Source organism: Biomphalaria glabrata, chromosome 9 (genome assembly GCF_947242115.1).
Source record: "Biomphalaria glabrata chromosome 9, xgBioGlab47.1, whole genome shotgun sequence".
Taxonomy (NCBI): Eukaryota; Metazoa; Mollusca; class Gastropoda; family Planorbidae; genus Biomphalaria; species Biomphalaria glabrata.
In genome coordinates, this window is record NC_074719.1 from 20,163,101 (window position 1) to 20,189,617 (window position 26,517).

Consider the following 26,517-nt stretch of genomic DNA (forward strand, 5'->3'; position numbering starts at 1 on the left):
CTCTCAACTCGGCGAGGGACATTTGAGGGCAGCACAGATTGTTGTGGTCACTGACTCAAAATCTGTACTACAGGCTTTGCAAAGCCCCGGACCATGGCCCCCCAATATCAACACTGTCATCATGGCTTCACATAACATTAAACAACGCTAGGGCACCCCTGTAATAATGCAGTGGGTGCCGAGTCACATAGGTGTGACTGGCAACACAATTGCAGACTCTTTGGCCCACCAGGGAGGGCAAATTCCACCCACTGAACAGGCTGTGAGCTTTCATCAAGTCCTGGCTATAATACAAAAAACAGAAATGGAAAAGTGGTTTGAGTGCTGGGACAAGTCCCAAAAAGCCAGTGGAGTCTGGGAGCGCATGAGGCGCCCTGACCGCACTTCCCCGTGGTGGAGGCTCTACAGGCCTGAGCAAGCTATTATAGCACAGTGCAGGACAGGCCACTGTCCTGTTGGATAATATTTCTCGCGGCTATGGCCAAATTTCGATTCACGGTGCCTCCGCTTCGGGGAAGAAGAGGAAACCGTGCCTCATATTCTGTTTGACTGCCCTAGACTTGCTGATCTCCGTCTCGACAGGTCTGGGAAACCCAAAATTCTCGACCTGTATGGCGACATTTATGCACTACGCAAGACAGCAGGGTTTCTGTCCAGGACTTTTGCAAGAAAGGATTTGAGCCTCTTAAGCCCTCACTCTAATGGAATTTGATGATGATGAACAAAATAAATAAAATTTAAATATTCGAATTTAATTTAATCAATAGATCTATACAATATTTTATATGATATTTTGTGCTTACCATTGTAGTGCCATTATAGTAGTCATGTGTTGGTGAGGTAACTTAGGCCTTGAAAATTATTATGTTAAAAGTAATTTATTATTAGACATTTAACTCCACTACACATGATTTGGTCAAGTCCAGAATACATTTTAACAAAGTTAAGAAAATGAAGAATATTATTCATCAACAGTAGTCGCTACCACAAATAGAAAACAACACTAGTTCCCAAAAAGGTCTAGCAGATGTATAGATCTTACTGCTGTGACACTTTCATAGCAGCTGCTTTTGTCTCAATTATTTCCACTCCTTATCACAAAGCTCTATCAACTCACTCTATTTGTCTGTCTGTCTGGTCAAAAGTTTGAACATGTTTTTTCTCCCATTTCCCATTCTCGGATCAAGTTAAAACTTTGCACAATTATTCAATAAGCCTGAAAAGACGTAAATCAAACTTTTTACCAGATAGACAGATATACAGACAGACAGACAGCGTGAGTTGATATAAGCTTTGTAAAAAACTGATACAATGTATGATACCCAGTCAATCAATCATATTTGGGCGACTAAGATTTTTCCCGCTCAGAAACTATCAGCATTAGCAGATAGCTCCGTAAAACCATGACCTTATCATAAAAGGTCATACCAGATTTGTAATTGCCATTAGAGGTCATAAAAGGTCTCTTGAAAATCTAGACCAATGGAAGCGCTCACTCCACTTGTCTAAACAGACAATCGTTTTGTCAGAAATGTTTCCAAGCAGATTTGAATATGTTGCACGTGTTGTTTTGTTTCTGGGGACCATATCCCAAGACACATCGGGCTTGTGACCCTCTCAGTTTCCTTCTCTGTACCACATCGGCAGTGCTCGACCCCTAAAGGAACGGTGTGTGAATTAGGACAAGGCTGTTGGGGCTCGGTTCCATCCCCGCCAGTGCAATGTCCTCGGATCCAAAGGCGCCTCGACGTAGGTTTTGTTTTACTTCTCTGTTAACCCAATCGAACGTCCCCACCATGATGAGACTAGTTGCTCAGGTGTCGTCATACCAGTTTTAAATCTAGCAACGTGCTCTGCGTGGTCCATTGGCCACATTCACTATTCGTAAACAAAAGACATTGAGTCACGTGCTTTTCTATCTCTTCTATACAATCTAATTTTAATCAACAATGGTTTTCAAGTGACAGTTTTTTTGTTCTGTTGTTTTATCAGAATTATCACGTGACTGTTCGTTTTGGTGAATGAGGTCTATTTAAGGTACTGTGAAATATGGACTGACCAAGAAGTCATTTATATCGCACACTGTTTAAATTACCGCGCTTACTCAATACGTGAAGAGTCCACGGTACATCGATAACACATGTGAATCCATTCTCCATCTAGAGTCAAACATCTTTCTTAACTCTCCTCCCCCCTTACACACACAGAGATTCGAACTCGCACTCTGGCGTTATAAACCAGTGTCCAGTCCTCTCAACTGTACGTTAAACTATGAATAACACACAGTTAAACCCAGTTAAACCGAATGACTTAGTTAAACTTTCTGAGACCACGTTTAGGCCCTAATGGATTTCTCTCTCTGTCCGACTCTTGAACTCTATAGAGAGGAACCAAAAAAAAAACATTGTCCAGCTTCATGTGCTCACCATTAAGTCATTCGGCTACCTCCACGGCAACGCCTGTGATGTGATTATCTTCAAGTAATACTTCAGAAAGAACCAAAAAAAATATTTTCAACAAGTGGAAGCAGATGAGCTGACCTATTTTTGCGTGTTCAAGGTGAAGGTTAAAACATTTTCTTAAAGAAAGAAAGAAAAAGATTTGCTGGGTTATTTGTCTTCTTTTGTTTCATTGGATCATTGAGCTTAACTTTAGAAAATATGGATCGGATGTTATTTTAAATCGATATTTCTTTTATTAGCTGATTAAACTTTAAAAATGGATTGGATGTTATTTTAAATTAATATTTGTTTTGTTGGTTGATTAAACATTTAAAAAAATTGACTGGATGTTTTTTTTTAATTGATAATTGTTTATAAAATTTTTAATTCAAATAACACACCGGGAATTACGAATTTGTGAAAAGATTTTATTTTGTGGTCAGAAATTAGGGGAAACAAATGTAAACACTCGAGAGACGCTTTCAGAAAAAAGAAATGAAACTTTTAATGTAACAAATAAAGAAATATCTAGATCTCGGCATCTGGTATAATGTTAATAATATTTATTCTAGACATAGATGACAGAAATAGTTGTCATATGACCATGTAATGATTAAACATACAACATACATGGGACAAGAGAATGTTAGACAAATAAATAGAAATCAAGAAATGGATCACGTGATAGAAGAGGATTGGCAAAATAAAATAAAATTAAAACAGAAAAAAAAATGGAGAAAGTTGGAGAATATTTAGACAGACTTTTGTCTGCATTCATGAATTTGTTGAGATGATTGATCTCGCACTTTTTATTACACTTGGATTAGGACTGTATTGATTTGTCTGAGATTCTTCAATTTGTTCATTGGTATAATTTTTTTGTACGTTTTTTAAATCTGATTAAAGTTCGAGGGTGTTTTTGAACGTGAGGAAGTGTCTTCTGTTTGTCGAGAACATTACGGGTTTAGGCCACGCCAATTTGACAAAGGTCACGTACGTCGGACGATTACGCCATGGTTCAAGCTTCTGAAGGTCACGCACTTCAGAGAATTTCTTCATTAATCTTTTGTGTAACCATCGAAATCCTTGGACGAACATAATTTTTTGTTCCACTGCCTGACACTGAAGACATCCCACTTCTCCCCTTATGGAAAAGAATAGTAGATGTTTAGAACTGGGCCAGTCACTGTTGAATTCCCACTCCTTAGTCTCAAAGACAAAGATTGACCCATTTAAAGTCTCCTAGAACCACGAGAATCAAGTCAATTATCGTTAGGGTAAGCCTTCGCAGTAGCATGTGGATAAATCTACCAGAAGCATGAGGATAAGTCTGCCAGTACCACGAGGATAAATCTCCTAGTAGAATGAGGATAAGACGTACCATAAGGATAAGTCTACCTGTAGTATAAGTATATGTTTCCCATTATCATTAGGATAAGTCTTTCAGTACCCCGAGGTCTCCCAGTAACATGAGGATAAGACTTCCAGTACCACGAGGATAAGTCTCTAAGTAGAATGAATATAAGTCTCCCAGTGCCACGAGGATAAGTCTCCTAGTAGAATGAGGATAAGTTACCCAGACGAAAGGAGTAAAAGGTAACTCACTTGGAGCCAGTTTGCACGTCAATGTTTGACTATGTGTGTTTTCACCAGAGCGCCTCACTCAGCCCATCGGCAACAGAGGCCGTTGAAACTATAGTGTTAGGCCTATGACCATCTTATACAATTGTGTTATTGCAGATCTACCTGAGCTTATACCGGAACCATAAAGCCGGACGAACTAGAATAGAGAACTATAGATTATACAGATGTAATAGTGTGTCTGTTGAGCCTTTAAGTTGACTCTGTTTTATCGTTCACAGCAAACTGCTCACAGCATCAAAGACAGACTCAAGTCGTCCGACTCGCACAAGGCGGTAGTGGATATGCGTCATTCCCTGGCTGTGCTGACCTCACAGAAGACCCTGAAAGACTTCATGGACACGTACCTGGACGTGGAGATTTGCCAGTTGAATCACTAGTGAGTACTTTAGTGTTGACCTGCATTGAACTCTGTCTTAAGACTTAAGAAAGGAATGAAAAGACCTGTTTCTACCAGTGTATTTCTATCTGGGTATGACGTTTCTTTGGGCTGCGAATATCAGTAAGTACGTCGCTAAGTATTTTGGGTATGCGAAATTATTATTTTTTTAATTGCGGACATTGTTTTCGATGAAAAGCTGCAATATGAGAATATTTTGGAAAACAACAGGACAAGAAGGATATTAGGGAAAAGAAAGCCAAACAGGCAACTGGGAGTAGGAGGACTACAGAATGTTCCATCAACTCTATGGTTGAGGCAAAAATAATTTATGATTAATAATTATTGTTTGTACATTTATTTATTTATCAGAAAATATAGTTTGGGGGCCAGGTGCCAAAACCTGAAAAAACAACTTTTTTTTTTGGGGGGGGGGGGGGGGGGCTACTCTATACTTTAAACAATTTCCAGGCAATGAAACTGTGATGCTATTGAAGCATCGTAGGTATCACCTACAAAGACCCCATCACAAATGAGAAGATTAGAAACATATCACGGCGGCTATTGGGCCCCACGATGACCCACTGACCACTATCAAAAAACGCAAAGTTAAACTTTATGCCCATATCACAAGCTCCTCAGGGCTTAGACCTTCCTTCAGGGTACAGTACCAGGAAGAAGAAGATGAGGCAGACAGTGAAACCAATGGGAAAACAACATAAAAGAATGGACGGGCCTGTCATTGACAAATATTCTATTCAAGGCAAAAGACAGAGACGAATGGAGAAAGACGGATACTAAAGGATAGGTGAAGCAGATGGTGACTCTATACTAAACTAGAATTAGTTAGCTTATCGCCCAAGAGATCGTGTGTTCAGTAGGAATCCGACTGCGTGCTTTATTGGCAAAAATACTGAAGGCATGAATGAATGGCTGCATTGAGTCACATTTTAACTTTCGATCGATTTTAAACCCAAAGAGATTTTAATGTATGACAATTTGTTTTAACAAATATAAGAAACTTATGTTTCTGTATTGTTTTGGATATCGTTTGGATTTTTGTTGCCGCTTCTGTTGAGTCTAAGATGGAGAAGATGTTGGTTTTAGAATCCTCTGAATACTCCTAGGAAATCAAACCCTTAACCACATAGATCGATCTTAGCAGTTGTCTATTGATCATTTGGTTCAAGGTGAGATTCTGTAACGGACATTAGAAAACTCAAAAGAGAAATGTGTGTGTGTGTAGGGGGGGTGGATAGATAAAGTGACAAGGACAACAAACAGACACTCACGATTAGTAAGCAACTGATCGCGTTTATTTCATTCAGTAAATATATCTATTAATGTTTGGGCTGATAGCATTCAAGATATTAAAATATTTTTGGGGAAGAGAAAAATAACAGAACAATAAAAAGTCAAATGGCTATAATACATATAACACTAGATCATAGCTTACGAATAGAGAAAGAAAACTTAATGAAATACCCAGAAAGACAAAATGTGGTGGTACACAGTTCATTCCATACGCTAGAATGATTACATTAGAAGAAATAAACATAAGTGCTCATTCTTCCTTAGTGCAATTAGAGAATGGAATGGGTTGCCTGAATCAGCCAGGAAAACCAACGACTTGGCAGAGTATAAGTCATTGATTAACATGCATGACTAGATTGACACATGCAATGCGTAGGACGTAATTATCTTCTTTTTTGAAGTAAGGTCTTTAATTTATAAGATAAGATAATATAAGATAAGAAAATGAATACTAATTGTAGAAAATCGTGCAGGTTTGAAGAAGACATTCCTACTACCCCAGTCTGACTTCTTCTTCTTCTTCTAGCCAGCTTTATTGCTGCTGAGCTGTAAGCTCTTCTGCAGACTGTTGTTCAGCACTGCCGTACAGGGTGTTGGTTTTGTTGGGCTGTAGTGGAAGTAGGGTCTGCCTAAGGTGGATTAGGGAGGGGCATTCAAAGAGGATATGGTTTACGGTTTCAAAGGGTTGGGCGCAGTGTCTGCAAAGGGGTAGTTGTGTGGAGTTTATTTTGTTCATGTGGTAATTTTAATAGTGGTGTGTGTCCTGTTCTTAGTTGGAAGATTGTAGATTGATCTTTGCGGGGGAGGAAGTTAATACTGTCCAGTTTGTTAGGCATAGTCATTTCTTTGTACATGGCTCTGCCTGTGTTTCCTGATGCCCATTGGTAGAGCCACTCCTCTTTGTGATTGTTGACTAACATTGACCTTAGGGTGAGGTAGTTAACAGGTCTATCTGGTTGTTCCATAGATGAACCTGCCTTTGATAGCTTATCTGCCTTTTCATTTCCCATGATGCCAATGTGTCCAGGGATCCACTGTAGTGTGATATTGATATTTAATTTTGATATCATCCGGTGGATTATCACAATAAGTGTTGTCAACTCTCTTGGGCTGTTTGAGGTGCTGCTGTTAAGTGCATGCAGAGTAGATTGGGAGTCTGTAAAGACAACAATATCTGATGGTGGTTGCACTCCTTCATATAATTTGTTTTCCACTGTCTGTAGTGCTATGGTAATTGCCTCAATTTCGGCTTGGAAGTTTGAGCAGTAATCGCCACAGGGTGCGCTGATCTCAAAGTGTTTATTTTTAGGGAAGACCAGGAAGGCACCAAGACCAGCATTGATGGTAGCTTTGAAAGCCGATCCGTCTGTATAAATATGGATAACTGTTTTTTTTAATAGCTTTCAATTGTTTCAAGCGTGCCTACTTTGAGCTCCAGTGGATTAGATTCTTTTGTTAAGGTGTTATTTAGTAAATGTGTTTTGATGGTTGGTTGTTTGTAGTTTAGTCCGGGTGTAATGTTTGACAACAAAGTTCAGGATATTAAATTCTTAAATATGTGTTATTTATGTAGTTGCACCATTGTGACCGAGTAAGGTTGACTATAACCCTTACAAAAAAAAAAAACACCGAACAATGACCATTAGAATTGCGTGGACTTATGGGCGTCCCTAAAAATACCAAAGCTCAAAATTCCATTCTTCACCGAGATTCGAACCTGATACCATCAGGTTCGGAAGCCAAACACTTTTCCACTTAATCACCTCGCAATTAAAAAAAAATGTCTAAATAGTACAGTAGCTAGTCGGTTCCGAGGGACGAGAAAATTGAGATTTGAAAGAAATAAAGAGTCATGGTTGTATAGTCCTTGGGTCAAAGGTACAATAAAAAAAATCCTGTCGGTTTGTTTGGTTTGAATTTATTGTCCAAACTCTACAAAATGGTTGAACAAATTGAAAAAAAGAATCAATGTTGTCTGTATCATAGCTAGTAATAAGTTCAACATTTAGAGTCACTTTATATTTAGTATTTATTCTGGTATTGACTTGGCTAGTAAGTATGTGCTCGTGTCTACGTTCCAGTCAATGAATAATTTACGATTTTATTTGTAATAGATGTTAAAATAAAACAATGGCTCCACTGCCGGATACATAGCAATGCAAAGCTTTGGAGCCACCAAGGTTTTAACCCTCAAATTCGGCCTCCACATTTCAAAAAAATAAAATTTTAAACACAACATGCCTGTGAAACCAAAGAAAATAGTGGAAATAAGACTTAATGTATACATTCTCTATTTCTTTCTCTACAATGTGTCTTTTTAAAAACTATTTCTTACTATATTTAAGTTCATATTAACTGAAGCCTGGAGAGGGTAATAGACAACACAAAAGTCCTCCCAGAGCAAACACTTTTAAAAAAATCAGACACTGCTTTACCCCCCTCCACACATCCAGCTGTCTAATTTTATGTTCGTAAATATTTTACAGGCTTCAAAGGAAAAACATTTTTTTTTTAAATCAACATTTGTAACTTTAAAGTGAAATCAAAACCGATCACCATGGGAACACCTGTCATTAATCGTTAATGGCTTCAGTGAAAATAAAACAACAATAATAATTTGCTCCAATACACTATACGAATGCAATTTTCAAATTCTTGTGTACTAGTATTTATCTTTTTGAATAGTTACTGCCCGTAATCTCATTTTTTTTGTACAAATAGAATAGTTAAATTGTATCTTTTAGTAATTTAATCTGTCTTATAAAACAGAAAACATGAAAATACTTTTAAAAAGACAAAGCTTATATTAAGAATAGCTGTATCAATTAGTTTAGATCAGTCATGTTATTAAATTTGTAATAGATCTAGACTAACACTAATAAATCTGTAATAGATCTAGACTAACAATAATAAATCTGTAATAGATCTAGACTAACAATAATAAATATGTAATAGATCTAGACTAACACTAATAAATATGTAATAGATCTAGACTGACACTAATAAATATGTAATAGATCTAGACAAACAATAATAAATATGTAATAGATCTAGACTAACAATATAAATCTGTACGATTTGAACTATTTTTACCAATTTCATGCTTTTACCTTTCTCAATGCACTTATTTTTGCACTATGAACCTATCAGTTGTCTGGACCAGTTGAGAGAAGGGTGGGGTAGAAAGAGACAGGTATCTGTGTGAATGTTACGTTATCGCTTTTTAAATGCATTTATAAATAATAAAAGGTTGAATGACCTGAAATCAAACTTGAGGGCTCAAGCATCCTCAAGCCAACACGCTAACCACTGTGCCAGCAAATTGCTTATGAAATAGAAGGTTTTTATAGTTATGTATTGTTAGCTTCAAACTTTGAAGCGGTGACCTATTTCTCTCTACAAAATATATAAAGGATTAATTCAACTTATACCACCACATCAGTCAAGAACATTTTCTTTCCCTTGTTCGAGATACCAAACAAAATAATGAAATACCAATAATTAATTAACAAAATGGACATTGTTTTTAGTTGATTCTTGTGTTGTCCGGAAAAAGAAATAACCACAAAATTTCAGCTTGATCTGATTGTGGGAGAAATAACGCGTACAAACCTGTTACCAGACACGCAGACACAGTGAGTTGATTTAAGCTTTGTAATTCAAACAAATAAATATATTTTTTTAAAAGCTTATATATTTCCATATTGAAAATTAATTTAGTCGACAAAATCATTAATAAATTAATCCATCCATTACATTGTTGCGAAAATAATTACCAGGATTTTGTTAACTATATCAGTTCTTTAAAGTACATTTGTATGACTATATGAATATGTACCGACAAGTAAATAAATATAGAACGAATATTTATTTAAATGCGTCTTTCTTACATTTCTGTTTTGTACAAACTCTAATGTACATTTGGGGAGAACATGGTACACAATTATCTTCTGTAAGGTCTTCATCTTCATATATTTAATTTTATTTTATTTTTGCTTTTTTTTTTAACTTTAAATTGAAAGAACTCTGGCATATTAAATAATGTGAAGTTTAAAATGCCAGTTAAAGAGCAAGTTGGTTGACCTAAAATGTCTTAGTTCCCCTGCCGTCAAACCATCAACAACTCTCTACTGGCAATAACAAGCTGCAAGATTTGTTCGTAATTTAGACCACGTGTGGTCAATCTTGGAAACCAGTGTTATTGATTTATTTCAGCTGTAGCCTTGTTGTAAGGCAATGTTCTCTGCACGTTTCTCTTAGAGAATGTACAAGTCAACACAGGAAGTATTCACATACAGAGTAGCCCTTGGATAGTTTCATACCATAAAGTCCTCTAAATGGTCTACTTTTAATGTTGAACATCTGAATGCACACAGTTGACTTTATTCATTATAAAACTTCAACCGAACAAACCAACAAAAGGAAATAAATGGTAGAGAACAAATTAATTCAGCTTTCACTATTTTGTCTTCTGTCTAGAACACGAAGGACAAAACCTAACCAATTGACACGACGCATGTGGATAAGTCATGTCCATTGATTTGAATGACACTAGATTCTAGGTCATGCCATTTTGCTGCAAGAGATGTGTCTATAGGTCATGTCAGTCTGTTGGAATGACAACAAGATGTGTCGATAGGTAAAATTAATTTGTCGGAATGACATGAGAAGTGTCAATAGATCGTTTCAATTTGTCGGAATAACACGAGTAGTGTCGATAGGTCATAGCAATAGGTCGTAACAATACGAAACGAGTCGGTTTGAAAAATGTGTGGGAAGGACTCGACCTGCTATGTTCTACCTTTGCTTATTTATGTTACAGGTAGAGTCTTCATAGATTAAACTAAAGAGTCTTAGGAATATTTCCTTAATATGTTAAAAAAAAAACTTTTTTAATACCAGTCAGAACATCTCAGCAGTTTCTTTGTAAGAGTGAGATACAGAGAGTCTAAACCAGACGAAGAGAGAGAGAGAGAATACAGAAAAGAGAAAGAGAAAGAGAGAGAGAGATGTTTTAAAAGAACTGGTATAATTTAAATCGATTGCCAGATTATCGATCCTTTAAAAAATGTGTTTATTTTTCATCTCCTAACTTGTTGGTCAACGTTGTCTGGTTAACAGTGCAAAAAAATCAGCTAACAAATATTTGGTTATAATCCAAAATAGAAGAGATAGAGTTGGGTTATAATCCAAAATATAATAAAGTGTTGGATTATATTACAACCCATGGTTTGGTTTTTATAACGAAGTGCAATTTTGAAGTGTATTATAAGATATAGTACAATCTAAGTTGGATTCTAAGATATAGTACAATCTAATGTTGGATTCTAAGATATAGTACAATCTAATGTTGGATTCTAAGATATAGTACAATCTAATGTTGGATTCTAAGATATAGTACAATCTAATGTTGGGTTTTAGCTATAGACAGCGAAAATACATGGGCTTCAGCTCTAGAAGAAAAGCGTACAATACAAAAAATGTCTGTCTGTCTCCTCTACCACTAAAGCGAAAGCCACATAAACTTGCGATGCATGAAGACGGGATTGTCTCTCCAAAATAGGGTTCCACAGTCACATGAAAAAGTACTATACGGGATGAACCATAGTCGTAACGACTGAAGGAGGCATTATTATTATGGGCTATAAGGTGTAGTACAATCTAATGCAGGGTTATAAGGTATAGTACAATCTAATGTTGGGTTATAAGGTATAGTACAATCTAATGTTGGGTTATAAGGTATAGTACAGTCTAGTGTTGGGTTATAAGGTATAGTACAGTCTAGTGTTGGGTGATAAGATAAAATGCCATCTTGTGTGTGTGTGTTTTACAAACGCGTACATTCTGCCCTCCCCCACGCCGTCAACACTAAAACTTGCCCGTTTAATCAACTGTAAAATTTTATGATGTCTTTGTGCCTATCGATCTGTGTGAAATGTTCTTGTTGAATTGTTGTGCTTGTCGCCATGGCAATTAAACGTAAAGAAAGTAACCAACGTTCTTCTCTCCCTTTCTTCTCTTTGTTCAGTTTGTTCCGGTCACTGGAAAAGATCCTGTCCGACAGCTACGCCCCTACAGACTACGACATATTGAGAGTCAGGCAGAGGACCACCGGCCTCAATGAGATTCTGTTTCATTTTAAAGGCTTTGAGTTCAAGTAGGTAAAACATGTTCACATTGTACTCATCAAGCAGGATGTGATATACCCACTCATTGAGCAGGATGTGATATACCCACTCATCGAGCAGGATGTGGTATACCCACTCATTGAGCAGGGTGTAATATACCCACTCATTGAGCAGGATGTGGTATACCCACTCATTGAGCAGGATGTGATATACCCACTCATTGAGCAGGATGTGATATACCCACTCATTGAGCAGGATGTGATGTACCCACTCATTGAGCAGGATGTGATATACCCACTCATTGAGCAGGATGTGATATACCCACTCATTGAGCAGGATGTGATGTACCCACTCATTGAGCAGGATGTGATATACCCACTCATTGAGCAGGATGTGATATACCCACTCATCGAGCAGGATGTGATATACCCACTCATTGAGCAGGATGTGATATAACCACTCATTGAGCAGGATGTGATATACCCACTCATCAAGCAGGATGTGATATACCCACTCATTGAGCAGGATGTGATATACCCACTCATTGAGCAGGATGTGATATACCCACTCATTGAGCAGGATGTGATATACCCACTCATTGAGCAGGATGTGATATACCCACTCATCAAGCAGGATGTGATATAACCACTCATTGAGCAGGATGTGATATACCCACTCATTGAGCAGGATGTGATATACCCACTCATTGAGCAGGATGTGATATACCCACTCATTGAGCAGGATGTGATATACCCACTCATTGAGCAGGATGTGATATACCCACTCATTGAGCAGGATGTGATATACCCACTCATTGAGCAGGATGTGATATACCCACTCATTGAGCAGGATGTGATATACCCACTCATTGAGCAGGATGTGATATACCCACTCATTGAGCAGGATGTGATATACCCACTCATTGAGCAGGATGTGATATACCCACTCATTGAGCAGGATGTGATATACCCACTCATTGAGCAGGATGTGATATACCCACTCATTGAGCAGGATGTGATATACCCACTCATTGAGCAGGATGTGATATACCCACTCATTGAGCAGGATGTGATATACCCACTCATTGAGCAGGATGTGATATACCCACTCATTGAGCAGGATGTGATATACCCACTCATTGAGCAGGATGTGATATACCCACTCATTGAGCAGGATGTGATATACCCACTCATTGAGCAGGATGTGATATACCCACTCATTGAGCAGGATGTGATATACCCACTCATTGAGCAGGATGTGATATACCCACTCATTGAGCAGGATGTGATATACCCACTCATTGAGCAGGATGTGATATACCCACTCATTGAGCAGGATGTGATATACCCACTCATTGAGCAGGATGTGATATACCCACTCATTGAGCAGGATGTGATATACCCACTCATTGAGCAGGATGTGATATACCCACTCATTGAGCAGGATGTGATATACCCACTCATTGAGCAGGATGTGATATACCCACTCAAGCAGGATGTGATATACCTACTCATTGAGCAGGATGTGATATACCCACTCATTGAGCAGGATGTGATATACCCACTCATTGAGCAGGATGTGATATACCCACTCATCGAGCAGGATGTGATATACCCACTCATTGAGCAGGATGTGATATACCCACTCATTGAGCAAGATGTGATATACCCACTCATTGAGCAGGATGTGATATACCCACTCATTGAGCAGGATGTGATATACCCACTCAACGAGCAGGATGTGATATACCCATATAGAATAGTGTATGCTACTATAATGTAAATACAATAAAAACTATGATAGTTTCACTAATGTAATTTTATTCTTGATATGTGAAGAAATAAAACCATCAATTATAGATGAAAGTATAGGTGAAAATATAAAGGTCTGAAAGAACACCATAAAAGATTTCAGTGATTTTAGCCGAATTATATGTATAGAATAACTTTCCTATACTGATACAAGTGTAACTGATTAGCTAGAGTGCTGCTGTAGGCTCTTCACCAGTGGACATCACAGGAACCAGATATTTCCTGTTCATAAAATTGTATAGAAAGAAATGCCAGCTTGAGTGAATTGCATCCAGGGGCGATTTTCACATTTAAACATTACTTCCCTACCCTCTCTCTCTCCTCTCTCTTTCTTTCTCTCTTTCTCTCTCTCTCTCTCTCTCTAACAAGAAATATCGAGGATAAACTTGAGGTCAAGAGAGAGAAGAAGGAGGGGAGTGAGATACGAAAGACATAGAGGAAGGAAAACAAAAGAAGTTTGTGGACAAGAAGAAGAGATTGAAAGAACACAAAAAGAGGGTGTAGGAACAAAAAAAAAGAGATTTATAACAAAAGCGAGAGGGTGGATGAAAAAAGAGAGAGAGTTATTGAACAAAAAAAAACAAAGAGAGAGAGAAAAAAAAAGAGAATGATTGAAGGGAAACAAAGTGAGACTGAAAGTACAAATTAGTTTCTAGTCAATCTTTCTTCCTTAACTCCTAAGCCAAATAGTTGTAAGATTGCACTGGTCCAACCAAAGTCTAATAGTTGTAAGATTGAACTGGTCCAACCAAAGTCTAATAGTTGTAAGATTGAACTGGTCCAACCAAAGTCTAATAGTTGTAAGATTGAACTGGTCCAACCAAAGTCTAATAGTTGTAAGATTGAACTGGTCTAACCAAAGTCTAATAGTTGCAAGATTGCACTGGTCCAACCAAAGTCTAATAGTTGTAAGATTGAACTGGTCCAACCAAAGTCTAATAGTTGTAAGATTGAACTGGTCCAACCAAAGTCTAATAGTTGTAAGATTGAACTGGTCCAACCAAAGTCTAATAGTTGTAAGATTGCACTGGTCCAACCAAAGTCTAATAGATGAAAGGCACCGTCCACGTATTATTAAATCTATATGTACTGAACAAGAGAATTAAAATATGCTTACAAATAATTAATAATTCCTTTCTACTGATCAATACATTTTTAGTTGCTTTTTTTTAAATTATGATATATTATATAAACAAGTTCAAAATCAAAAAGAAAATTTCATCGAAATATCTTTAAATTGTATGTAACATTTAACCGCTAAGTTATTGGTCGTAAACATGTTTAGCTCAGTTTATAGTTTTGACTACAATGTTTCTCAAACTTTTACCAGCGACTTGGACAACCACAACAAAAAGTTACTTTTGCGCTACCCCCTCCCCCTATTTTTTCCCAGCTAAACGGTTTCCTGCCTTCTGTGTTTCTGAAATTCATGTTTTTGGAGTCAACAATGCACTATTTAGACAATTTAAAACGTTTGGGACGGCCGATAGTAAAGTGTGAGGGCCTCTTTAGGCCGTTGAGGTTGTACAGGGCTAGATCCACTGTCTGATCATCCTAGTCTTCAGCAAGATCTCATGCAACGGTCCTCAATACTTACAGCTCAACAACTGACATATCTCTTAATACTACAATCATTATCTCCTTTCTATATAATACAAAATATAGTAATTACCACTAATTAATTAATTAATTGGTTAATGTTTAGATTGATTTATGTGTTGTGATTGACAATGAATAATTGTTCAAAGTTTTAACCTAATCCGAGAATCGAAGTGCGAGAATTGTACCAGACAGACCAAGTCAGTTGTAAAGAAAATGTTCTTCTAGAGAAAGTGTACTGTTAGAACGTAAGAAATGTGTATTTTTGAATCAATTTTGTTTCAGACGCCTCCCGCCAAAACAGTATGAAATGTTAAACTTAGAAAATGAAACAACGTCCATTTATTTTTTAAACAATGGTACTGCTGTCGTTACTCGATACATTCTCAAATATAGATTTGTAGGTACAATAAAAATGGAAAAAATTTTGAAGGAGAGAGTGCTTTATGCTTCATCCCCCCCTTAGGGCCGGCCTTAGCCAACTGAAAGCCCTAGCTGAAGTGAATTAGTTGGCCCATATGAAATAGAAAGATAAAAGACCGTAAAATAAAATTATGCAATGACTTAAGACCTAGCAGCATCGATATCTAAATCAATAAATAAAATAAATCATATTGCGTAATTCCGTAGCGCTCCGTATGGCATTCTCAATCATACTAGAGACCTAGAGCTTGACTAGTAGACTAGAGCGGTAGAGTTCTGCTAGGTTTGAAATTCGTTCAGTTTCGCAATTTTTCAATTTTTTTTTTTGGAGTCCTTGTGTGTCCCCCTTCAATCGGAGGCTCTAGGCGGCTGCCTAATATGTCTATGTTCAAAGCCTGTCCAGGCACCCCCTCCCCCATCCTGTCAGCATGTTACCGACCAGTTTGTGAAACTCTGGGGCTCTACTGAGAAACAGATCAGAAAGGAAAGAAGGGAAAACAAGATAAGCAGGGGACAGAACTCGGATGGAAAATGCTCAAATAATCAGAAGTCATTAGTTCACTATTTCCCATCAAGTAAACATTTCATGTTTTTAAATGGTCCGTACTGTGTTTTAACTATAGTGTTGCCTTGTTGTCTTAAATCTGTCCGAGGAAAAGTCTTTACTGTGTCTCTATGTTATCAAGCGTACGATGCCAGCAGGTGAAGCACAGATAAAGTTTAACCATGTCTTTATGCGGAGTATTGATAAAATAGTTTGTCTGGAGTGTTCCTCTTTATGAAATGTCCACTCTGTTGTCTGACAGTTACTCCTGAACACCTGGCCAGCTAAATCACTTGTACACTTCATTAAAACAGACTCTCAATTTCTCTCTGTTAGGGTAACCTTTTTTTTTGTACTATATCTTTTCCCTTATCACAGGCGTACACACACACACACACACCGACTTTCTAGTTGAATGTTAAATTAATAAACAAGCCTCCCTTCATTCTCTGCAGGTATGAGGTTGGAAAGGGGGGGGGGGGGGGGTGACACTGGGGAACAACTTCAAATATTTGGGTTGAGAGCATCCTTGTGTCCAGGCGTAACCTAAATAACACATGTTACCAATGATAAGGCTTATTGATTAAGATTATTGAAAATATTTTTTTTAATTCATTCGATGTATCGATTAATCGACCAAGATAATACTAATTTCGTTAAGCTTATCAATTCGTGTTGATTGACAAGTGATTGAACATGAATTAGGATTGTGTTAATCATGCGCACCAAGAACAATTGGAGATTGTCATCTATGTTGGAGCACTATAAATAGCAAGTTATCTGGTGTAACCGGTGCACAGCATACAAACCAAATGTTGCTAAGCTATATAGTCTAGAACGTAGACGATACACTCTGAGCACTTTTTAATTAGCGCAATTATTAATGAACAGTGGTTATTAACTCAGAACACTCTTATCTTATTTACGATCGAACTTAACATACAAAGTAAAAATGTACTTATCTTATTATAAGTTGTCTTATCTCTTAGTTTTGGGCTGGCACTGATGATTTATTACTTTTCCTTTCACTTATCTTTAGGCTATACTCGCATGCATCACAATGTGCACCTGTGAGAGCCCCATACCAGTGCCAATAGATGTACATCGTTAGAGCCTCCTTACACAAATCTCCACATTTTCTGTTTTTGATTTAGTTCGGCTTAACGAAATATTAATTAGTTGAAGATTACACACCGAGACGACAGTCCAGAGCGCATACCACAGTGCCTGCTTGCCAACCATTGGATGAAGACAAAGAGAAAAATTTAATGACGGATTATTTTACTGTTCCGAATGGATGTTGTTGTTGTCGTTGTTGTGTGTGTGACGTAATTTAAAGGCAAAAGTGGCATCAGTTTCTACAATTCCTCTTAGTAGCTTGCAAACTCTTCTTGGATTCTGGATGGACACTGGGTGGACACATATTTCGAAAACGGTTCTACAGTTTTGTTATAAATTTGATAGTTTATGTATATCTTGGGGAAAAATGTATAGCTCATTGCCCATACACTTAAAAGTCTGCTTGGACCGTTAATATTTTTTTCAAATTATAATCAACTTAAAATTAAATTTGGCATACGACTTTTTATTTTGAACACTGCGTTAGCGGGAATTCCCGCACTAGACTCTAATGTTTCTTCGTGTTCAGTAAAGAGTTTAATGAATAAATATACGTACATTAACATTTTGCGCACCGTCTTCTGTAGAAATGATGAGCTGGACTGTTAATAGTGAATTTGATTGTGCAAAGACTCATTGCAATAATGAAGCATTACAAGAAATAATTTCAATAAGAAATAAACTCATTCCAGTTAGATTCATAAAAGAAGAAAGGAATTATTTTTGTTTCTCTTTTTATTTCTTTATGCCGCTGTAAACTTGACGCTTGGATTTGTCTACGTCTGAAACTTCAAAGTTTTTTTTGTTTCTCCTTCGGAATATTTGCATACTTGCATGCACGCTTATGTTAATAGCTGTATTAGTTTATATTAGCACTGTTAAATAGGATTTGTTAGGTGGCTCCAGAGAGTTCATTCAATCTTCCATATATAATCTCTAACGACACAAATTTGAATGAAAGCAGGAAGTCGCTCAAAATATTGTAAAATAAGCTCAATTTCTGTTCACAAATCATCTGTAGTCTTTCAGTACCAGTTTAGTAGTTTTGTAGGTGCAAATGTAAACACAAGATGGTATAGGATTGAACATAGTATCTTAACTCTTTCATAGTCCTATTTACCTGCTATCGCCATTTTGTCTCAACACGCGTCTGCTTCTACCGGCGTCCACTTCCTGTTCAAGCACTGCACGTGGTTATAAAAACAAACTCTCTGTAATTTTTTATTTTATAAGAAATAGCATCTTGGTTCATGCTTTCACCAGGTTATATGTAGACACACAAACACCTAAGTGATATCGATTGTGGCAGCCATATAGCTGACAAATGTCATGTGATCAACAGGTTGTGTGACGTAGACGGCCACTGCACCGTGAAAAAGAAATGGCTGCAGAACTTTGAGAACGTCTCCGCCATATTGTTTACGGTGGCGCTGAGCTCCTATGACGCCAGGAGTAAAGATCAAGATGAACAGGTAACAATCTTTTCATCAGTGGTGCATGGTGCGCGGGTGGGGTCACGCTAGAACAGTGCTTCAAACTGTGATGTGGAAGTATTAGGGCAGGGGCGGGGGTTGCTAAAAAAAAGGTGAGTATATTGAGAGGATGTATGTATAAGCTTTAAGAAGATGTACTTTGTTTTTCTTATGTAATTACCAACTACGTAATCACTAGACTTTTTGCTTTCTAGTTTGAAGCACCGACTTCTGCTCAAGTGGTGCCTCCTACATTGTCTAAAACAGTGTTTCACAAACTGTGTTCCGCGAGGCTGGAGTAGATGTTCCTCTAACTACTGGGATAATTAACTAGTAAGCCACCTCGTGAAGTAATTTCTCTCGAAAAAATAAGCAAAGTGTTCCGCTACATACTCTGAATGTGTTAAGTGTTCCGTTAGAAAAAAGTTTGGGAAACTGGTTTAAAGTCTATGTCAAAAACACACGATGTTGATGTGGATGTGTTAATGTCAGCAGACGACAGACTCTTTCCAGCAGACGACAGACTCTTTCCAGCAGACGACAGACTCTTTCCAGCAGACGACCGACTCTTTCCAGCAGACGACAGACTCTTTCCAGCAGACGACAGACTCTTTCCAGCAGACGACAGACTCTTTCGTTGGTCTTCTTATCTTATCTTATATAATACAGACGTTACTTCAAAAAAAAAAGAAGATGATTACGTCCTACGCGTCATGCATTTAGTCATGCATATTAACCAATGACTTAAATTCTGCCAAGTCACTGGTTTTCCAGGCTAGCTCAGGCAACCCATTCCATGCTCTATTAGCACTAGGGAAGAAGGAGTATTTGTACAAATTTGTCCTAGCATATGGGACGAGGAATGTGCCTTTATCTTTGTGTCTTTCAGAGTATTTTATTAAATTTTGTTTTTGTATTTGAAGATTATGGTTCAGTGTTTTATGTATGTGTAATGAAATGATAACGACTAGAATACCAATAACATGGCTTTATTCGACAAAATTAGACTACAGTAAACAGTGAATGAAACCAGCACGTCTAGCATACCACTGATGCAGTCTATATACACACACATACTGGACATGAAACACAACAATGGCCATGACCTTCAGACACGCCGGACGCACGCAGAAAATCAACTCAGTTACACTACAATCACCCCGCCTAAAAGTTATAGGAACATAAACATGAAAATAATAGTGAAGGACAGCGATATAAGAGACCTTAGTATCCCTACAGAATACTTACAGATTTACTCTATTGAAAAGCATTGTATAACTATAAACAAACACGTTATACACTATAAAATTATCAGTTCCTTATGCATACAAATATTAAGACCAGTTGTCTTGAATAATAATGTAATAAGTAATACAATACAAAAAGTCTAACTAGAAAAGCTATACACTATAAAATGATCAGTTCAAAGAGTGTCATATTAAGCCTACAATTACTGAGTTAGAACTTGTGATATGGAAAAATAATTAAATAAATGTTAGACCTTATAATTGGGTCTGCTTGTTCTTGGTCTTAGGTTATATCTACCAGGACCAATACTGCCGTCGCTTGGAGTTGGTGACATCGGCGGCTCTCTAACAGGAGACTCAGCCCCTGCATTTACTTCTTCTTGATGTCCATTTTCCCCTTGTTGTACATATGTGTTAGGAGCAGCCATTGGTTCTATAGCCACATGTTCAGTAGGCACCTGCATCTGTGTTATAGGGTTTGTCTCCGGCTCAAAGTCTTCATGTTCCATATGTTGATACACCTCTGATTCTCCCTCTCTTGGAACGGGGGCAGTAATCAGATCGCAGGTCCACCTTCGGCAAATCACTCCCGACATGGTTAGCTCAACCAGGAAAAGTATTGTTAAAAAAGGGAGTCCGTGCATCAAAATATGACGATGGTACAATAGCTGTGGACTTAATCACATGCAACCCACAGTATGCCATTGTAAGACTTCCTGATGGAAGAGAAGAAACTGTGTCATTGCGACATTTGATTACTGTTGAAGCCGACATATCAGAACAGGCGTATGCAAACGGGAATCTTGAAAATTCGTCAACTATAGTTAGCAGGTATGTGTTCCGAGATGTAGAAGGGAGCGGTCCTTTGAAGTCCATACTTAGTCTTTGGAAAGGTTGCATCGCCTTAATTAGAGTTCCATTAGAATTACTGAAATATCTGGGTTTTACTTCGGCACAGATTCTGCACTGGTTGACAACCAGACTAACATCTTCACAAGAGAAAGGTAAGTTTTTCGCTCGCACTAAATGCCATAGTCTTGTTACTCCCGGATGACACAGAGAGTCATGGAGCAGTTTCAATTCATTTCGACTCATAGCTGACACACACCCGTTTCTAGAAAACGTATCAGCCGCTACATTGGGTTTGCCTGGTCTATACAAGACATCGTAGTGGAAAAAGCTCAGTTCCAGTCTCCACCTTTGAATTTTCTCATTCTTTATTTTCCCTTTGCTCTGTTTGTCATACATGAAGGCCACAGAGCGTTGATCCGTGACAAGGGTAAAGCGATTTCCTACTAAGTAATGGTGCCATTTCCTTAAAGATTCTACAATGGCATAAGCTTCTTTTTCTATAGCTGAGTGCCGCCTTTCACTTTTCGAGAGTGTTCTTGAAAAGAACGCCACGGGGCGGCCATCCTGGTTGAGGGTGGCAGCTATTACAACATCCGAAGCGTCTGTTTCAACCGTCAGAGGTCGAGTATAGTCGATGGTGAAGATGGCAGCTTTCTCCAGCTCCTGCTTTAATTCGTTAAGGGCTGTCTTTACTGTTTCTGAAAGAGGGAACGACGTGTTATTTGCCAAAACATTTATTTTGTTAGAAAAATTTGGGATCCACTGTGAGTAGTAAGCCAACATGCCCACGATCCGTTTTTGTGAGCGCATATCATGAGGGGGAGGAAGGTTTCTTAAAGCCTGGAATCTTTCAGGGTCTGGCTTGAGAAGGCCTTTAGAAATTTCGTATCCCAATAGGCAAACTTTGTCAGTGGCTATCGTACTTTTGTCTTCATTAAATGTGATCCCATACTTTCTAGAAGCATCTAGAAATCTTTGCATATTCTCATCGTGCGACTCTTGATCATGACCACATTCCGTTACATTGTCCACGTATGCAAAGGTGTCCTGCAGCTTTTCATTCTCAATAATTTGATTTATTGTTCTCTGGAAGCATGCAACTCCGTTGGTAACACCGAAAGGGATGCGACAGAACTGGTAGAGTTTGCCACATGCCTCAAATGCAGTAAACGGCCTTTCCTCAGTCTTGATTGGTATTTGATGGTAGGCACTTTTGAGGTCTAGAGTACTAAAAACGGAATAGTTGGATATCCGTTCTACCAGTTCATCGACTCGGGGCATTGGGTATGCATCCAGTAAGGTGAAGCGATTTATTGTTTGACTGTAATCAATGACCATCCTTCTTTTATGTCTCTCGTTTGTTGTCACAAGCACCTGTGCTCTCCAGGGAGACTTTGAAGGTTCAATGATTTTGTCCGAGAGGAGTTTTCTAACTTCAGACTCAATAAATTTGTTATCACCTATTGAGTGCTTTCGGGACTTAGTAGCCACTGGTCTGCAGTCAGAAGTTAGATTACTGAATAGGCTCGGTGTTTCGACTCGTGCTGCTTTAAGACCACAGATGTGTAGAGGATTGCGTTTTCCTCCGTACGGTATGGTCAATTCCTTATGAAGACTTATAAAGTCTACACCAAGGATTAGATCCGAGCACAATCCAGCAAGTAGGGAAAGTTTGACCTTTTTGTAGTGTTCTCCTTTGTACTGGACATCGGCAAATGTATGTCCTAATGTCTTTTCAGAAAGATGTGTAGTGGCCATGAATATTCTGTTTGTAGACGGACGTACTGTCCATTTATTTCTCTTGACGATGGCTTCTGATATGTAGCTTTCACAGCTGCCAGTGTCTATGAGAGCTTGCAACAGCAACCCGTTGACGTTCACTTGTGCCGTAGACTGTGTAAGCCCAGAGAAATGCGTTGATGACAAGGTACATGGAGTTATCACACTGGTCAGTGATATTTTGCTGTCAACTTTGTTGGCTGTTGTTTTACTTGATTTACAAACAGTTTGGAAGTGTCCCTATTTACCGCACTGATGACATAATGCATTTCGAGCAGGGCATTCAGTTCTAGAGTGTCTCCTCCTACCACAAAAGTAGCATAGCGACTTAATGGCATTTAATTCCTGGTCTTCATTAGAAATGTATGTTTCTAGATGGGAGCTAGTTGGTGTTTTCATTGCCCCACAGGAGATTTAGTTCGTTGAATTGTACGCCTGAGCATGCGTTGTGGCTGTTTCTAACACTCTAGCTTCGTCAAAAGCGCTTTGTAGAGTAAGAGATGTCTTTTCCAGTAACCGCTGTCTAATAGTGTTGGATGCCAGACCCGTTATGAAGGCGTCTCTAATGCAAATGTCTCTGTGCTGTTCAGCAGTTACTTCTTTAAAGTCACAGTCCCGGCCAGGCTTCGCAACTTTAGCATAAAGGACTCTACCGTTTGGCCCGGCTGATGTTTACATGTAGCAACCAAATGTCTAGCAAAAATGTCATTCTTTACCTTAATATAAGTAGTCTTGAGTGTGTCTATGGCCATCGAATAGGACGATACATCACTGATGAGCATATAAACCGTAGCAGATACGTGATTCTTCAACAACTTTAGTTTAAAGTCTTCGTTAATATCCTTGATGGACGAAAGAAAATTCTGAAATGTGTCATACCAGTGAGTCCATTTTTCTGAGGCCAGAGGAGCATTAGGATCAATGTCCAACTCTTTCGGTCTGAGTAATTTATCCATTGTAGATTAAGGAATCCAACACTAATCCAGATACATAATTTTGTCGAATAAATTGTAATGAAATGATAACGACTAGAATACCAATAACATGGCTTTATTCGACAAAATTAGACTACAGTAAACAGTGAATGAAACCAGCACGTCTAGCATACCACTGATGCAGTCTATATACACACACACACTGGACATGAAACACAACAATGGCCATGACCTTCAGACACGCCGGACGCACGCAGAAAATCAACTCAGTTACACTACAGTATGATTGCAACTTTACTTTTGAGCCTTCTATCCTGAAGGCTTTCTAAATTTAGTGATTTTACTAAAGGTGTTACTCTAGTCAAATGTGTCTGTTCCAGTTTCTTAATGTTTTCTTGAGTTGAGGGGTCCCAAACGGAGGATGCATATTCTATTATTGGTCTAACCAAGGTTAAATAACATTTTAGTTTTATGTTCTTATTTGATTTATAGAAATTTCTTTTAATAAATCCTAATGCTTTGTTTGATTTTTTTGTAGTTTCATCAATATGTGGATTCCATGATAGTTTTTCATTTATTATAACACCTAGGTATTTTGCGTTTTTAGTCTGTGTTACTGGTTTGCCATGAATAAGATAAGTGGAATTAATTTGTTTTAGTTTTTTTGTTACTCTTAACATTTTTCTGGGTGGAAAGACATGCTCCAATTTGATTCCCACTTCTGTAATTCATCTTTTTCTCTTTGTAAAATATCTGTGTCTTGTGTTGTTTTTATTGTTCTATATATTATGCAATCGTCTGCAAATAATCTGACTTTTGTTCCTGAAGTAATGCAATTTGGTAAATCATTTATGTAAATTAAAAATAGTAGTGGACCCAAGACTGTTCCTTGAGGTACACCTGAGTTTACTGTTATCGGTGTTGATTTAGAGCCATTTATTATTACAGTTTGTTCTCTCCCTATCAGAAAATCTTTAATCCACTGATGCAGTGGACCATTAATGCCGAAATATTTTAATTTTTTAATCAAACTATGGTGGTGAACTTTGTCAAAAGCCTTAGAGAAATCTAGTAAGATAACATCTATTTGTTCACTATTATCTAAACCTTTTGGTCTTATAAGTCTTGGATGTTCTTTCACAAATGAAGATTTCCTCTTGTCCAAACCCCTGCTGATCTGCAGGGGATGGGTTTGAACCCATAACCACCAACCCACTACATAACCAGCTGTTGTTGTAATTTTAAAAGACATTACGAAAAACAAAACAGCAACACAAAAAAACAAAACAGAATGTAAAAAAAAAATAAATTAGAAAAAAACTCTGTAATTAAAAAAAAAAGAGTGAAGCCCAAAAGAGTTAAAAAACAAACAAACAAGAAAGGCTCTAAGAATAAAAATGGAACCCCTCCCCCACCCCCCAGAAGATCAGAGAATAAACTTAAAAAGCAATGTTGACTCTTCAGGACCAATATTCTCTTCACTATGCAATACATCAGCCTAGACCTTACTTCTTCAATCCCTGAAATCTGACGACTTTGAAACAAAACCCAGATGCACTCAATATGACAAGAGTAACTTAAAATGGTCACCATTTGTAATGTCATGAAGATAAACAACTTTAAAAAAAAGATGGCTGCATTGTTTCCTTTATAATTTAGAAGGACATTTTTTTCTCATTGTAATACTGTGTTATTAATATTATTGATAGCCATTGTGTGGGTGAATTAATATTGCAGCATATTGGAACTAAGAGTTACAGAGCAATGACACCTGTACAATAAGCTTGTACTTCCAGGACAACGACCTCAATAACAAATATTAGAACTTGTCATGCTACAGAAAACTATTTTTTTAATGCCTGCCATTATTTCAATCAAGTGCCGTAACTCATCAGCTTCCTGCAAAGTTTTATCATTTTCTCATTAGATATGCTTTCTCTCCCTTTCTTTAACCCTGCGCAAGGGCATTAATTTTTTCAACTTTTTGAGCTTATCTATTATTTTATTTTCATTCTGTGGCTTAATTTCTGTGCTGAATTTAGATCTAGTTACCTCCCTTTTTGTGTCGTTCCCAAGCCAAAAATAAGTTTTAATTTTAGAAGTAAACTTTTACGAAAAGAAAGCTAATTTAGAATTCTTTTGTGAAGTCCATTGTTAATTAACAAATGAATGTAATGCTTTTAAATAAATGCCAGGACAGAAAGGAAACTAGATTATCTGTAATATCTATATTTACTGTTCTGATTTTTTTCCAAACTCTCTGATAAAATCACTAAATCAAATATTTGTAAGGCCGATGCCTTGTTAGATTAGACCTCTTTCAAAAGTTGCTGGATTGATAAACAAATGGAGATAACAACAACAACAACAACAAAAAGCTTTTCAAATTGTTAGAAGTCATTGACCCGTGATTTTATTTATTTTAATATTTTTTGTTGTCAATAGATTTTTTTTTCTAAATTCACAAATATCGAGAATAAAAAAAATAATACTAAAAAGAATGATAGTAATGATGATAGTCTGAATCAGTTATAGTCAGAGGACATTTAAAATTAAATATGACAATTAAATATGTAGTGCTCGCCAACACTAATCTCAAATTGTTCAAATGAATGGATGGGGGCTGATCTATGTAGAAATAACCAACAAATCGATGTCCTCACTAAACCAAAAGTTTATTTTAGTTTCAAATTATCCATTCGTTCTTTTTGTTCTTACATTTTAGGAGTTTCAAATCAAACGATTAGTCTAATGAAAGGAGTTGCTAGATTAATGGGAAGATGTTAACACGTACAATTAAAAAATCTTTTATAAAGTTTTCAATTACTTTGAT

General features: G+C 37.4%; 1 protein-coding gene across 1 annotated transcript in view; it reads left to right on the forward strand.

Annotated features, from left to right (window-relative positions):
* The window catches only part of LOC106073354 (guanine nucleotide-binding protein G(o) subunit alpha-like), a 126,727-nt gene that overhangs the window by 96,276 nt on the left and 3,934 nt on the right, over positions 1–26,517 (forward strand). Inside the window, exons 5-7 of the mRNA XM_056042116.1 lie at positions 4,304–4,461; positions 11,804–11,932; positions 18,742–18,871. Coding sequence (XP_055898091.1) covers positions 4,304–4,461; positions 11,804–11,932; positions 18,742–18,871 — 417 coding nt within the window. The remainder of the gene's footprint in view (positions 1–4,303; positions 4,462–11,803; positions 11,933–18,741; positions 18,872–26,517) is intronic.